A 17,573-nucleotide genomic window follows, 5' to 3' on the forward strand; every position below is an offset into this window, starting at 1 on the left:
TCTCACTATTCCGTTAGATGAAATCCAAATCAACGAAAAACTTCAATTCATCGAAGAACCCGTCGAAATAATGGATCGTGAGGTTAAAAGACTTAAGCAAAACAAGATACCAATTGTTAAGGTTCGATGGAATGCTCGTAGAGGACCCGAGTTCATCTGGGAGCGTGAAGATCAGATGAAGAAGAAATACCCACATCTATTTCCAGAAGATTCGTCAACACCTTCAACAGCTTAAAATTTCGGGACGAAATTTATTTAACGGGTAGGTACTGTAGTGACCCGAACTTTTCCATGTTTATATATATTAATTGAGATTGAAATTTACATGATTAAATGTTTCCAACATGTTAAGCAATCAAACTTGTTAAGACTTGATTAATTGAAATAGGTTTCATATAGACAATTGACCACCCAAGTTGACCGGTGATTCACGAACGTTAAAACTTGTAAAAACTATATGATGACATATATATGGTTATATATATAGTTAACATTATATTATGATAAGTAAACATATCATTAAGTATATTAACAATGAACTACATATGTAAAAACAAGACTACTAACTTAATGATTTTGAAACGAGACATATATGTAACGATTATCGTTGTAACGACATTTAATGTATATATATCATATTAAGAGATATTCGTACATCATAATATCATGATAATATAATAATTTAAAATCTGTTTTGATATTATAAACATTGGGTTAACAACATTTAACAAGATCGTTAACCTAAAGGTTTCAAAACAACATTTACATGTAACGACTAACGATGGCTTAACGACTCAGTTAAAATGTATATACATGTAGTGTTTTAATATGTATTTATACACTTTTGAAAGACTTCAATACACTTATCAAAATACTTCTACTTAACAAAAATGCTTACAATTACATCCTCGTTCAGTTTCATCAACAATTCTACTCGTATGCACCCGTATTCATACTCGTACAATACACAGCTTTTAGATGTATGTACTATTGGTATATACACTCCAATGATCAGCTCTTAGCAGCCCATGTGAGTCACCTAACACATGTGGGAACCATCATTTGGCAACTAGCATGAAATATCTCATAAAATTACAAAAATATGAGTAATCATTCATGACTTATTTACATGAAAACAAAATTACATATCCTTTATATCTAATCCATACACCAACGACCAAAAACACCTACAAACACTTTCATTCTTCAATTTTCTTCATCTAATTGATCTCTCTCAAGTTCTATCTTCAAGTTCTAAGTGTTCTTCATAAATTCCAAAAGTTCTAGTTTCATAAAATCAAGAATACTTTCAAGTTTGCTAGCTCACTTCCAATCTTGTAAGGTGATCATCCAACCTCAAGAAATCTTTGTTTCTTACAGTAGGTTATCATTCTAATACAAGGTAATAATCATATTCAAACTTTGGTTCAATTTCTATAACTATAACAATCTTATTTCAAGTGATGATCTTACTTGAACTTGTTTTCGTGTCATGATTCTGCTTCAAGAACTTCGAGCCATCCAAGGATCCATTGAAGCTAGATCCATTTTTCTCTCTTCCAGTAGGTTTATCCAAGGAAATTAAGGTAGTAATGATGTTCATAACATCATTCGATTCATACATATAAAGCTATTTTATTCGAAGGTTTAAACTTGTAATCACTAGAACATAGTTTAGTTAATTCTAAACTTGTTCGCAAACAAAAGTTAATCCTTCTAACTTGACTTTTAAAATCAACTAAACACATGTTCTATATCTATATGATATGCTAACTTAATGATTTAAAACCTGGAAACACGAAAAATACCGTAAAACCGGATTTACGCCGTCGTAGTAACACCGCGGGCTGTTTTGGGTTAGTTAATTAAAAACTATGATAAACTTTGATTTAAAAGTTGTTATTCTGAGAAAATTATTTTTATTATAAACATGAAACTATATCCAAAAATTATGGTTAAACTCAAAGTGGAAGTATGTTTTCTAAAATGGTCATCTAGACGTCGTTCTTTCGACTGAAATGACTACCTTTACAAAAACGACTTGTAACTTATTTTTCCAACTATAAACCTATACTTTTTATGTTTAGATTCATAAAATATAGTTCAATATGAAACCATAGCAATTTGATTCACTCAAAACGGATTTAAAATGAAGAAGTTATGGGTAAAACAAGATTGGATAATTTTTCTCATTTTAGCTACGTGAAAATTGGTAACAAATCTATTCCAACCATAACTTAATAAACTTGTATTGTATATTATGTAATCTTGAGATACCATAGACACGTATACAATGTTTCGACCTATCATGTCGACACATCTATATATATTTCGGAACAACCATAGACACTCTATATGTGAATGTTGGAGTTAGCTATACAGGGTTGAGGTTGATTCCAAAATATATATTGTTTGAGTTGTGATCAATACTGAGATACGTATACACTGGGTCGTGGATTGATTCAAGATAATATTTATCGATTTATTTCTGTACATCTAACTGTGGACAACTAGTTGTAGGTTACTAACGAGGACAGCTGACTTAATAAACTTAAAACATCAAAATATATTAAAAGTGTTGTAAATATATTTTGAACATACTTTGATATATATGTATATATTGTTATAGGTTCGTGAATCAACCAGTGGCCAAGTCTTACTTCCCGACGAAGTAAAAATCTGTGAAAGTGAGTTATAGTCCCACTTTTAAAATCTAATATTTTTGGGATGAGAATACATGCAGGTTTTATAAATGATTTACAAAATAGACACAAGTACGTGAAACTACATTCTATGGTTGAATTATCGAAATCGAATATGCCCCTTCTTATTAAGTCTGGTAATCTAAGAATTAGGGAACAGACACCCTAATTGACGCGAATCCTAAAGATAGATCTATTGGGCCTAACAAACCCCATCCAAAGTACCGGATGCTTTAGTACTTCGAAATTTATATCATATCCGAAGGGTGTCCCGGAATGATGGGGATATTCTTATATATATGCATCTTGTTAATGTCGATTACCAGGTTTTCACCATATGAATGATTTTTATCTCTATGTATGGGATGTGTATTGAAATATGAAATCTTGTGGTCTATTATTATGATTTGATATATATAGGTTAAACCTATAACTCACCAACATTTTTGTTGACGTTTTAAGCATGTTTATTCTCAGGTGATTATTAAGAGCTTCCGCTGTCGCATACTTAAATAAGGACGAGATTTGGAGTCCATGCTTGTATGATATTGTGTAAAAACTGCATTCAAGAAACTTATTTTGTTGTAACATATTTGTATTGTAAACCATTATGTAATGGTCGTGTGTAAACAGGATAATTTAGATTATCATTATTTGATAATCTACGTAAAGCTTTTTAAACGTTTATTGATGAAATAAAGGTTATGGTTTGTTTTAAAATGAATGCAGTCTTTGAAAAACGTCTCATATAGAGGTCAAAACCTCGCAACGAAATCAATTAATATGGAACGTTTTTAATCAATAAGAACGGGACATTTCATAAAACAAAGTTGAACAGAGAAGGACATGCGTCGGCTGCTGATAAGTGACCTTAAAAGACAACAATGGTATGCAAAAGCTTAACCAATGTGTAGTTCATGGTTAATGCTTTGTCAACGTTTAGGGAACCCAACATTCTATTTGTTTAATCAATTTGGATATACAAAGGGGTGTTGATGCAATTAGCTACAGAAGAAGGAAAGCGGAGTCATGTGCTTCCTGTCACAGCTGTCGGCTGAGTACAAACATCATTTTGTACCAGTGGATAATAGATCAATTACACGGTTATTATGGCTTCTATAAATAGTTGAATCCACTATTGTATAAAGTGGTGGTGTGAGTATTAAATCGATAGTGTCAAGACCTTGTATAAGCTTCATTCGTTTGAAATCTATCTAGGTGTAATATGTATCAGCCGGTTATCTATTCCGCCAAAGGATAACCGTGATTCTTTGAGATTATTTCAATAAAAGAATAACGTTGAAAATTACATATGATTCTGATTTAATTGATTGTTAATTACTTGCTTAAACAGATTGATTAACCTAATTAACAAAAAGAATTGTATTTACCCTCTATCTACAAACTTCTTGTTGTTAAATCGGGACCAAGAGTATAACATGTCACATCTTCCCTGGAACCATGCCAATACTCACTTGTCACATCCTCCCAGGAACCAAGCTATCGACGGTGAACCATGGATCATAAAATCGTCACATCCCCTATGGGAACCGAGCCGTCATCAATACGAGAATTTGTCACATTCTCCCGGGAACCAAGTCTCCTTTCTAACCACAACTTCACATATCAATACAAAATTACCAAATTATATGCATATGATGTACTCACCTCAAATTCAAGAAAGCAACACATTTGACAAACAACTTCCAAGCAAGAAGTCAACAAGCACTTCGCATCAAGAAGTCAACACATAAGATTCTCAAGCAATTTCACCTAAACAATTAGGCATACAATCATTATAATTCAGGCACTTTTGGTCAACAAGACCAACTACACTAGGGTTGTCTACTTTCACTCACAAAATACATACTTATCATCATCTTTGGCTAATTCAAGACTTACTACTATAAATCTCCCCAAACCACACCCTAACATAAATACACAAAATTATTCTTAGTAAAACTTAGTCAAAACCAGATTTTAGATTTTAATCAAACAAGCTATCAGCTACCAACTTCCATTTTACACAAACCATCATCTTACCTAAATTTAATCCATAAACCCTAACTTGCTAAATTCGAATTAAGGTTTGAAAGGAATCATATACCTCAATTAAACACTAACCCAACCACAAAAATATACAGATTTCGAATTTAAAATCATACAAACACATACCTTAAGTCTAGGGTTACAAAACCTCCAAATAGATGATGAACAAGAAAAAATTAAGACCCCACAAGTATTGGCAAGTGTTAATAAGATTACTTACATCCAAAACTTAAATTGCATGAAGAAATTTCAAGAAATTATGATGCTTTCTTCCAAAATCGCCTCACATACGCACAATCGCTCGCGCTCATTTTTCCCGATTTCAACATTTTAGAAATAAGGAGCTACTGTCCAGATTTAATTAAAGTGTTATGTCTCAAAATTACGCTTTCTACCCTGCTTAACTTAAAACTTTGCAACTAGGGTCTCTTTTCTTGCATCTATGGTTCTTTTTTCTAACAATTGTTAAGTTAAATAACTCCCACAACAATAAATAATTGCCTTTAACAATTGTTAAGTTAAATAACTCCTGTAACAATAAAATAATCTATCTATCTATCTATCTATCTATCTATCTATCTATCTATCTATCTATCTATACATTATATAAAGCGCGTGATAATAATCCTACGTGTCAACTCCTGGTTAATTCATGCTACGTGTCAACTCTTTCTTTATTCATGTCACGTGTCACACTATCAATTATTTCCATATATTAATCGAATTATTAGATTTCTCAATTTAATTTGATTTACAGATTTCATTACCAAAAATATTATATTATATTATTATATAATATATAATATAAATATAATATATAATATTATATTATATTATTATTATATAATTATTTTTAATAATATAATAAATAATATTGTTTAAAACGATACATTGATTTAATATAAATATTTATAATATTTATTTATATAAATGGTCATATATTAAAAATCATTTACAATGTTTTTTATTGTAATAAAAATTATAAAATAGATATTTTTTCTTAACATTATAATATTATTTATGAATGATATTTTATATAATATAAAATTAATTTTGCAGTTTGTGCATAAATTTAACAAATTACATTAATATAATATTTGTATAATATTATATAAATGCACGGGCTCATGTTATTGAACTAAAAATGGTTATTTGATAATCTTTATATATATTTAGATGTATATCTACTTTGCTTTGTGATATAATAGAATTAGTTTATACTAAAAACATATATAATAAAAGACATACATAAATTTTCATTCTTCACGATCGGTGTTAAAACAATTTTTAGGGGCTCATGTTAGGTGTTTATAGATTATTTTTCAATTAAAGGTAAAATGATTTTAACGGACGGACTCATAATCTATGTTTTAGTATTCAACACTAATGTTTTCGATACAAATATTATCAGTAATAAATGAAAGGATTTTTTTATTATTATAATTATATTATAAATTTAATAAATATCAATATTAACGTTATCGACTATAAATTTATACAAATATACCGTGTAACGTATGAGCTTATAAACTAGTAAACTAGTTACCTTTGAAATATGTGGTGTCACAAAGTAAATACATGAAAAGCAGGAAAAACTTTAAATCGAAGGAAACCAATTTGACATAGACATCGACATTGACAATGACACCCATTTACCGTTTCTCTTTTTACCAACATACAACAACTTTCAAAAACTCAACTCCCTGGGGCATTTCCGTAAATTACTTACCAAACAGTTTCCCCACCGAGTGTGACTGATGATTAGCAGCTACCCATTTTCAAAAAACAGCTACAAAGAAATCAAGTAAAAACTTACATTGATTTTGGGCTTTTCAATTTCGATTTTTTTCTTACAAAGTTTGTAAGAAAAACGTGAAATGGAACGTGGGTCGAGCTCAGAATCAAGAAATAAAGCAGATAAACAAAAGGGTCAAAAACAGGGTTCAAGAATCGAACCTTTTGTAACACAAGGAGACCACAATGCTAAAGATTTAAGATCTTGGGCTAAAAAAACCGGTTTTGTTTCTTCTATTTTCTCCGGTGAAGTTGGGACTTCAAGAAATAGAACCGCCGGCGGTCCAGTTTCACCCAATACTGATATTGATCCGGTTCCTGGGAGGACTAGAAATAGTAGTACAAATTTCGAGATTGAACCGGAGTTGAACCTGAATAGGAATAGTAGTGATGTTGAAGCTGAACCCATTTTATCAGAAAGACAACAAGAAGATGAAAGAAAAAACGGTGTCGTTTCTCCTTCTAGTAAGAAAGAAGCTGAATTTATTGATATATTGTATCCAGGTGGTGAAGAAAACTATCCTAAAGAAGACCAGAGTCAACCAGAAATGAAATGTGGGATTAGAGATAATCCTGGTTTAGGTTTGTTTATTTTTATGTTTATTAATAATTTATAATAATAATATAATATACATCTATAATCTATATTTGACCAATTTAATAATATATGTGAATTGATCATAACTCTGCCCCTAATCATGTTGAATGGTTGATACTATGCTTAGAACTTTACAAGTATTTGCAGGTTGCAAAGATACATGTTTTTTATGTGATGCTTAATCATATAATCATATACTATTGCTGAACTATATACACTTATATATGCAATGCAGTACCGCTTATATGCTACGGTATGCAGCATTACCTTTCACTTGTGGGTTCGTTACTGTTCGTCCCGTTGATTATTGTCCCTGCAATGGGTGGAACTGATGTGAGTTATTCGCTTTGAACTAATGAATTACACAAGAGACACAATTAACATCTGTAACAAGTTTTAAACTTTTATTAACAGAAGGATACAGCAACTGTAATTTCGACTATGATGCTTGTTTCTGGTTTAACCACAATAGTCCACTCGTACTTTGGGACACGGTTACCATTAGTTCAAGGGAGTTCGTTTGTCTTTTTGGCGCCAGCTTTAGTTATAATGAATTCTCATGATTATCGTAATCTTACTGAAAATGTAAGCTTGTGTATCGCGTAATTTGTTATTTTTTGTTTAAACAACTTTCTAGTATTTTTAGATACACTTTATAAATGCAGAAATTTAGACACATAATGAGGGAACTACAAGGGGCTATAATTGTTAGTTCAATCTTTCAATGCGTCATGGGATTCAGCGGCTTAATGTCCTTGTTCGTGAGGTAACTACTTTGGTTATTCACATGTATGCACCCATATTTATTGTTGTAAAAGTAGGTTGAGTCCGCTGACGCGCCGGTTTGGGGACTAACCCGTCTCGTTTCATTCAGAAATGCCTAAAAATTTGGTCAACGCTAAAAAGTCGGCTCAAAGTCGAGCTAATTCGGGTCTGCGTCGGTCAAAGTCAGTGAAAGTCAAAGTTGGTCAACGCCTCATCCTGTCCCGTCTTGACCGTGACTTTTACAACCTTGCCCATGTTATGATAATCATGATGTCACAAACTGTTAATTAACTGCAGGCTGATAAATCCCGTTGTGGTTGCACCGACTATTGCAGCAGTGGGCTTGGCATTTTTCAGCTATGGTTTCCCTCAAGCTGGTAGTTGTGTCGAGATTAGTCTTCCTCAACTATTATTGGTGCTCGTTTTTTCTCTGGTGAGCTTTTTTTTGCACTTGTTTATAGATTTTTTGTTGCCATTTTCTTTTCGCATGACCTACTTTCACTTCTTTTACTTAGCACCTTCGAGGAGTATCCATTCTTGGAAGTCGAGTATTTCAAATATACGCGGTATGTATAATTGTGTATACACATAAAGATGTATACTTGTATCATAATTTCTCTTATACAGTTTTATTATAAACGAAGAATTTGTGAAATTTAATAGTAGAAGAAACTAAATAATCTTGTTGTCAACGACATTAATGTTACAGGTCCCTTTGAGCATTGTAATCATATGGGTATACGCGTTTTTCTTGACAGCTGGCGGAGCATACAACTACAAAGGATGTAGCTCGGACATACCAATCTCGAATATGTTAGTCGATTCTTGCGTTAAACATGCGTATACAATGAAACATTGCAGGACCGATGCATCAAATGCATGGAAAACTGCTGATTGGATTATAATACCTTACCCGTTGCAATGGGGTATCCCCATTTTTCATCTACGAACCTGCATCATCATGATTGTTGTGTCTTTCGTGGCGTCAGTTGACTCAGTAAGACTCCCGTTACCGTAAATAATGCAATAAAGTATTGATTTAATAGCAACATATTACTCGGTCAGTCCCTGTGGTTTGCACATATTACTCGCTCAGTCCATAAAATTCTTTTCTTTTGTTAAAATAGTCCCTAAACAAAGAGGGCGCAAGTATAAAAAAGACGTTTTTACCCTCACAAGATTGGCAAACCACGAGGACTGTCCATGCAAGAAAAAAGTTTAGGGACTGAGCGCGTAATCTGTGCAAACCACATAGACTGTCCGCGTAATTATAGTCTTTTCTAATTTATTTTCTATGGTTTTGCACGGTGACAGATTGGAACATATTATTCGGCATCAATGTGTATAAACGCGAAACCACTTACACGGGGTATTGTAAGTAGAGGAATCGGTTTGGAAGGGTTTTGTAGTGTACTAGCGGGTCTATGGGGCACGGGGGCTGGGTCAACAACTTTTACCGAAAACGCACACACGTTGACCATCACCAAAGTAGCCAATAGAAGAGCCGTGGAACTCGGATCAGTTATCTTGATTGTTCTATCTTTTGTAGGTATATCCTTTTGGTCATAATCTTTCAGACATTTTTGTCATATTATAATAGTTGGATTGAAACAATTTGTTAACGAGATTCTTTTAGGTAAATTGGGTGCGAGTCTTGCGTCGATACCGCAAGCATTGGCTGCTTCTTTATTGTGCTTTGTTTGGGCTTTAGTTGTGGCGTTAGGGCTTTCAGCGTTGCGATATACGCACACAGCAAGCTTTAGAAACATAATGATAGTTGGTGTGTCGATGTTTTTAGGATTGTCTTTACCTGCGTATTTTCAACAATATCAACCGGAAATTGCCTTTATTCTGCCTGCTTACTTTATTCCTTACTCGGCTGCATCAGATGGGCCAATTCACTCTGGTAATAAAGAGGTATATGTTCTTTTTATCTTTAGTAAAAAGTTAAAATGTTCCAATGCTTCTCTTATGCAATGCTGCAAAAATCGCTACTCGGGGACTACTCGGTCAGGACTTTCTTTTTAACGAGTACTCGGAAACTCGTGGAGTAATCGGATGTTGACCAAGCTTGAGTTTGACCGAGTTTTGGCTGAGTTTTGACCGAGTTTGACCGAGTACTCCCCGAGTTGCAAAAAACGAGTATTTTCGAGTTCTACAACACTGATCCTATGAAAGATGCAAGAAGTTCCTTTTCAGGTTGTAAAATCTAAAATTGTCATTTTAATACTTTATATTATAAGGTTACATATATTATCCATTAATTCATGTAAGTTGAGATAAATAGTTTTCAATTTGGATATAATAAGTTTTTGTGGGAACAAACTTCTTGTTGTAGAATGGAGGTAGAACTACAAATTGGAAAATATAGAAGCATAATGTAGGCATGAAACATCTTTTTAAATTTCGCAATATTTACATCAAACTGATCAAAATTCAAGATTTTGACTTTTGCTATCAAAACGGCCACATTTTTTACCCTAAAAGGACATCACAGCATTTTTAGATAAAGACTGAAAATAAACCACTGTTTTTATACTTGGGGTATTAAGGTATTACGATATATCTTGCGTGTCATTGAACTATGATCACTGCATATCATCTTTAAATTTGGAATATAGCGTGTTTGACCTTGTAAGTCAACATATCTTTAATTACAGAATGTAGCTCTTTGTGTAATGTGGACTGTTCAGTAAATCTAACACACATTTTTCTTTCTCAATTGCCTACAGTTTGATTACATTATGAACGCACTTTTATCGATGAACATGGTAGTGACACTTTTGGTAGCGATAGTACTAGACAACACTGTACCAGGCGGTCATCAGGAACGTGGGGTCTACCTTTGGTCAAATCCCGAGGACTTGTCTGTAGATCCCTCGTCTCTTGATGATTACTCGTTACCAAAAAAGGTCACTCGAGTTTTCAGATGGGCGAAATGTTTGAATGCATGACCAAACATAATAGTCAACTTTTACCTCGCCACCTTAGCAATGAGCTCATACGAGAATCCATCTGAAAAAAGGTGTGGATCTTCATTACATCCTGCAACAAACAGAAGATCTGTTATGCATACAATTTTGTGTTGCCTGGTGTGTCAAACACAAATTTGCCCTCACGAATCTACAATTTTGGGTGTTTGGGTGTGTGTTTTGAAAGTGATTTATGTGATTTTGAATATTCAAAGTCAATTGTAACAACACTTGTAGGAAAATAGTATTTGGATGTTTTTGCCAATCAAAGCTGTGTGATAATATTGCTTGTTTGTATTAAAATTGTAAAGTATTTTGATTAGAAGTTGTTTTCAGAATGCAAGCTTGATTTCAATAGCATCTTTGTCTATGCAAAACTCTATTCTTGGCTGCATCACATATTTCTGTTTCAATCTCTTGAATCATGCCACCTCTTATGGGGATCACGTTGCTTAATAATTTTTCTTCAGATTGTGATTTCGCAAGTGTCAATAATTTGAGCTTGTTTGACAACTCCCTTTGGATTTCAAGTGTGGAATTGAGCCTACTTTTGTTGTGCTCAATTATATGAGTTTTAAAGATAAAATCCAAAACTGAAATGTGAAACTTAAACTGAAGCACGAAAATAAAAATCTAAAATTAAAATGCGAAACTATAATTTGAAATGCAAAACAAAAAACTAAAACACAAAACAAAAACTTGAAACATAAGATTTTGAAAATTTTCACCAACACAAAAGATTTTGAGTTTATTTCGAATTTTTTTTTTTTTTTTTTTTTTTTTTAAATTTAACTTAAGAGGAAGATAGAAAATAATCTAATCCGAGTCAAATCAAAGATATTATGAAAGTAAAAAATTCAAATGGAGATTAAAAATTAAAAATGTAATTGAATAGACAGTTTTTGTTTTTCCCTCTGGTTTTCCGCCGGTGTGGCAGATAAAACCGACTCTTTCCTCCCATTATAAACCCCCACCTTTCTTTCATTTCAAACAGTCAATTAGTCAATGCTCAATACAACCATCCGTTTTCTGTTGCCGGTGCTGGAAACCTAGCTATCTTTTTCACGTGCTAATTCCTTTCTAACGGTATATATCTATTTTATTTATTTATTATTTTGTTGCTTTTTTATGATGCTATAATATAATTTAAATTAACAGATACACGGAATTTCAGTTTAAATGTCGGAAAAGTAACAAAAGTAATTGAGCAAAATACGATACTTGTTTCTGAAAATATATAACCGATGATGTAATTTCAACTAAATAGTACATTTTTTTCTGTGCATATTTAATTTTTTGTATATATATATATATATATATATATATATATATATATATATATATATATATATATATATATATATATGTGTTGATATGATTCGCACGTGTTAAGTCCATTTTATATTTTCCGGCGGTGGTGCAGGTTGGACCAACGGCGGAAAGCAATCGACGATGTACACCGGAGACACCAGCAACGATGAAGCTCCAAAGCTTGAAGACTTTCTCGGCGGAGACTCCACCACCGCCACTCAGTTCCGTTACACCGATGTGTCACCGGAAACAAATGATTCGTCATCCATAACACACATGTACGACGGAAGTGGTTCCGTTTACTTTACCGACCAACAAGATCTCAATGGTATCACCGGAGCTAGCACTACCGGGTTCCAGACGTTGTCGGCGAACTCGGGTTCGGAAGTTGATGACTCAGCAACTCATATGACTGAGTTCGCCGGGCAGGCTATTGAGTCGGGTAACGAGTTGTCTGATGTACAGTGTCCGATGAACGTTTTGTCACTAGGTATCACTGCTAGAGCCACCGTTAACGGCGGTGCTAGCTCCGGCGAAAAGGCGATTGTGGCGGTGGAGGCCGGTTGTCAGAATTATAATAAGAAATGTAAGAAGATAGGTGATACTTTTGGTCAAAGGACATCAATCTATAGAGGTGTTACAAGGTAGTATAAAGTTTTAATGCAAAGGTGTTTGATAATTTTGTTGTGGTTTAATGCTGATTTGTACATTGTGCATAAAGGATTGTACGGGTAGAAATACAGTAGATGATTGATTGATGTACATGGTGTATGGTGTGGTGTATGTTGCAGGCATAGGTGGACTGGTAGATATGAAGCGCATCTTTGGGATAATAGCTGTAGAAGAGAGGGTCAAGCTAGGAAAGGGCGTCAAGGTAATTTCATTTCATCTTGTTATATAGAGTACTTTAATTTAATTTATTTAATTTAACTGATCTTAATATCAAGAAGATGGCTTTACGTGTTATTTTAACTGATCTTATTTTACACGACTTGAATTCACAACCTCATGGTTAATGAGCTCCTCCATTGATACCGCTAGGCTAGTTGCCCTTTGGTACTTTATGTGTTATTTAGTTGCACAATCAGTTTGTGTTTCAGTGTAATAGTCGGTTCGACGACATAAGGATATTATGATATACTGTAATCCTTAAGTAAACTAGTCAGGGGTGTTTAGGATATGCTGATATGGTGTTTGCAAAATAATTTTCCCCATATGCTTTGTCAAACACTATTTTCTAATTACTTGTAATGTCGTTATAAGCATATAAAATGTATAATTGAACTTTTAACATGCAATACCGAACACTTGCTTTCTCACCGTAGAAACATAAGTAAAACCTCAAACATGATGAAATCCACCTCTTCAGGTTATGTGAATACTATCCATTTGAACTTCTACATTGTCTTGAATTGACAATGTTGTAAAAAGGGATCACTAATTTTTGCAAACTATAGAATTTTCGCTCTATTTTTCGTGCACACAATTACAGAAGCCTAGAGTAACGAAAACTCATATGGCGTATGAATATGATATAATGCATGTTTCCTCAGCGTTAAAACTTGTACATTTAGATCACATTTGACAATTTGGAGCAAGATTCACCTAGTTGAATCAGTGTATTGAATTTTGACTGTGTCATGAGGATGTGACCTTGGATTTCAATTCTATCATAAGTTTGTTCTTGGCGATGATTGATTGATGCTAGTAATTATACCATTTATTGTACTTTCTTTTGTTACTGAATTTATGCTTCACCAGAGTTGTTTAGCTCCATTATTTTCTGCCATATATCCCTTAAATGGCACCATTTTGTCCACTGGATTTTATACCTCAACCCCACTAATTTCATTCTCTCACAAAATATATCTATCCTTGAATTTCAAAGTACAATTACATAACTATTCATACTAGATAGCCTGTATCCTACATGGTGTGTGTTGTGCTTTCTTACATACTTGCCTTTACTTTTCACTTTTGCTTTTTCATTCCTCTTTTACCCACTCATTGTCATTGACCAAGTCAAACCCTCTACAGCTATTAGGACTCATGCATTTTCAGTATACTTTTTGATGAACTTTACATACCATTTTATACATGTTCCAAATCCATCTTGTTCTTTTGAGACATTGTTATGGAACTGATTTTGAAACTTCTTGTTATGTTAATCAAGGAATAACATACTCATGTAGGTAGTATCCTTTGTATTTTTATGCTTGTTAGTAAAATTAGTTAAATGTTACAATAGACCCCCATACGGCCATACTAATAAGATAAAATACGTTATCATTCTAAAATTATGCAACTGCAAACACATGAGTCCATAAGTGCTGCATTCTTTTGCTTTTGCTTTATGTGAAAAATTACTTTGGTATGTATATCATGGACCAGTAATCAAATCTAACGTTCGATCGTATACTACTATTGGCTTTTTTTGCATGGCTGTTGCTGATTGCTGTAAACTACTTAACATTTGATGTGATTTTTGAGCTGCAGTCTATTTGGGTGAGTAAATCTGTTGCTTATTATTCAAATAATTGATGATTTATAATGTGTTGCAAAATGATAACCAAGTTTAAATGTTTAATATCAGGTGGTTATGACAAGGAGGACAAGGCGGCACGAGCTTACGATTTGGCTGCTCTTAAATACTGGGGTCCTACAGCCACTACAAACTTTCCAGTAAATAATCAGCTTCATTTCATTTATTTGTTGGCGTATCTATATACAGTAGAACGATAATCGGGTGATTTTATGCACATTTGCTTTATTTTGTTTCAGGTTGCAAATTATGCATCAGAACTGGAGGACATGGAACATGTGACCAAGCAAGAATTCATTGCTTCCCTAAGAAGGTTTTATAGATTAGTTATATAAAACTTGCAATGTTCATTAATTAAGTAATCATTTTACATTTTCTAAAAATGTTTTATTGAAAAATTAACAGGAAAAGCAGCGGGTTTTCTCGTGGAGCATCGATCTACCGAGGTGTAACAAGGCATCATCAACAAGGTCGTTGGCAAGCAAGGATTGGGCGTGTTGCTGGGAATAAGGATCTTTACTTAGGGACTTTCGGTAAGCTATTGTTTGTTTCTTACTGGTTATTACAGTAATCATTAAGATTTTCTGTTTCATTAACACAAGTCAATCAGACAATCATGAAATCGTTGCAAATGCTTATTAGATTGATTACAAGCTTGTTGAAAGTAGTATTGTGTTGCAGAACTCGGAATTACTCGACGAGTACTCGGTCAAACTCAATCAAACTTGGTCAAACTCGGTCAAAACTCGGATTACTCGGAAAATCGGTCACAACTCGGTCAAAATCGGCCAAAGTCAAATTTGGTCAACAGAGTACTCTCGAGTAGCGATTATTGCAACATTGGTTGAAAGTAATCCTTAGCTGTTGTCAAGGTTGAAAAAGATGCGAAATGGGGTCGAGGCGGTGGGGGGCCCTAAAAAGTGGCAACGGAAAAACGGGGTCGAGAGATGGATGTTGACCAACGTTGACTTTTTATATATATTTCAAAGATAAACATTTCAAACATAGATATTTCAAAGTAAACATAGATATTTGCCTTTAATTTGAAATATTTATGTTTGAAATGTTTATTTTTGAGATTTTTTTTAGAAAGTCAACGTTGGTCAACATCCAACTCGACCCCGTCTCGGCCGTTGTTGACCGTCTTTTTGGCATTGTTGACCGTTTTTTAAGCGATAAACCGTTTTTTTAACCGTTTCTAGGGCCGTTACAACGGTAGTATTGTAAAACCGTTGCGACACGCCTGTTTCGGCCGTTTTTAACAACACTGGCTCTTGTTTAGGCTTTTAACTAACTGCTAACAGATATTTAAAGGAAGCTACAATTAAAAGAAATCACTTGCAAATGCATATACTTTACAACGTGATTTATATAATGATATGATGATGTTTTTGCAGCGACTGAGGAGGAAGCTGCGGAGGCTTACGACATAGCAGCAATCAAATTTCGAGGTGTAAATGCAGTAACCAACTTTGAGATGAATCGGTATGATGCGGAAGCTATTTCCAGCAGTACCCTTCCTGTTGGTGGATCTGCAAAGCGTGTGAAACTTACTTCCGACCAGAAACCGTCTATGATCAGTAACTACCAATTGCCGCCACAGGACAGCAATAGCAACACCGGAAACATTATCAACTTTGGTGTTGTGCCGCCTGTTTATGCTTTACCGTATGATCCAAACTCAACGTTAATGTATCATCATCAGAGCTTACTCCACCTTCTTCAGTCGGGGAATGGCGGTGCCCCTGAAACGTCTAGCTCGATGGCTTTAGTGGTGCCCCCTCAAGCCGAGTTCTTCATTTGGCCTAACCAGTCTTATTAATTAACATGCACTGAAAGTGTTCTCTAAATAGCATAGCATTATAAACTTAGCTAGCTCTTATGCTTCGGTCTTTTGAAGCTGATCTTGATCCATGTGCTGACTGATGTAGCTTATTATAGTGGTTTTAGTTGTAGTATCCTAATGGTTGGGGGGTATGGGTTTTTGGTTTCTTGTTCATTTTGCTTTTGGTGGGATATTATACAGATTTTAAGAGAAAAACTGAGGGATTAATCTTTTGGGTGAACTGATCCGTTTAGTGCAAAGATAATCTTTTGGTGGGATATTATACATATCAGCGTTTGTTGTTGTTGTTGTTTTTTTTTTTTTTTTGTTTTTTGTTTTTTTTTTTTTTTTTTACATTATCTTTGAACTGTAATTAGCTGTTAAACAGAATTGGTGACAATATAATTTTTCAAAATGATGGGAATAAAACATGGAATTTTTAAAAACGACAGTAGTTGGGTCATGAATTTTCAGATATCTTCTAAGCTTGAAGACTTGCAATGAATTACTGTAAAATTGAATATAATTCATATTGAAATTTGTTAACATTTTGACCTTTAACTTTTTGTTCTGTGACGACCCGGAAATTTCCGATCAAATTTAAACTTGATCTTTATATGTTTCCGACACAATAAGCAAAGTCTGTAATGTTGAAATCTCAAAAACTTTGAATTATGTTCATATGACCAATTATCCTTCGACTGTTCTCGACGATTCACGAACAATTAATTGTAAACAGATATGTGCATGTGTGTGTGTGTATATATATATATATATATATATATATATATATATATAATAATTGTAAATAATTATGTAAAATAATATGCGATGTAATGAAAACTATTATCATAAATATATATATATATATATATATATATATATATATATATATATATATATATATATAGAAAGAGAATATATATGGAAATAATTATTACTTGTAAAATTATAATAATCTAATTGTTTAAAAGTATATATTATATTTATTTTAGTAGTTAAAGTTGCTATTTAA

General features: G+C 33.4%; 2 protein-coding genes across 2 annotated transcripts; both read left to right on the top strand.

The window, feature by feature from the left end:
- The first annotated feature begins 6,568 nt into the window (after positions 1 to 6,568).
- On the top strand, positions 6,569 to 11,154 carry LOC139862005 (nucleobase-ascorbate transporter 11). The gene is made up of 10 exons (XM_071850544.1): positions 6,569 to 7,127; positions 7,379 to 7,476; positions 7,558 to 7,728; positions 7,809 to 7,909; positions 8,206 to 8,341; positions 8,424 to 8,474; positions 8,618 to 8,905; positions 9,223 to 9,457; positions 9,545 to 9,825; positions 10,641 to 11,154. The coding sequence occupies exons 1-10, from the start codon at positions 6,629 to 6,631 to the stop codon at positions 10,860 to 10,862; spliced, it is 2,082 nt and encodes a 693-aa protein (XP_071706645.1). The 5' UTR covers positions 6,569 to 6,628; the 3' UTR covers positions 10,863 to 11,154.
- A 1,178-nt stretch (positions 11,155 to 12,332) lies between these two features.
- LOC139863950 (AP2-like ethylene-responsive transcription factor AIL7) lies at positions 12,333 to 16,555 on the top strand. Its single transcript, XM_071852551.1, has 7 exons — positions 12,333 to 12,835; positions 12,983 to 13,065; positions 14,688 to 14,696; positions 14,785 to 14,873; positions 14,973 to 15,046; positions 15,139 to 15,266; positions 16,131 to 16,555. The coding sequence occupies exons 1-7, from the start codon at positions 12,333 to 12,335 to the stop codon at positions 16,553 to 16,555; spliced, it is 1,311 nt and encodes a 436-aa protein (XP_071708652.1).
- Positions 16,556 to 17,573: the final 1,018 nt, after the last annotated feature.

This window comes from Rutidosis leptorrhynchoides, chromosome 8 (assembly GCF_046630445.1).
Source record: "Rutidosis leptorrhynchoides isolate AG116_Rl617_1_P2 chromosome 8, CSIRO_AGI_Rlap_v1, whole genome shotgun sequence".
In the NCBI taxonomy this organism is placed as follows: domain Eukaryota; kingdom Viridiplantae; phylum Streptophyta; class Magnoliopsida; order Asterales; family Asteraceae; genus Rutidosis; species Rutidosis leptorrhynchoides.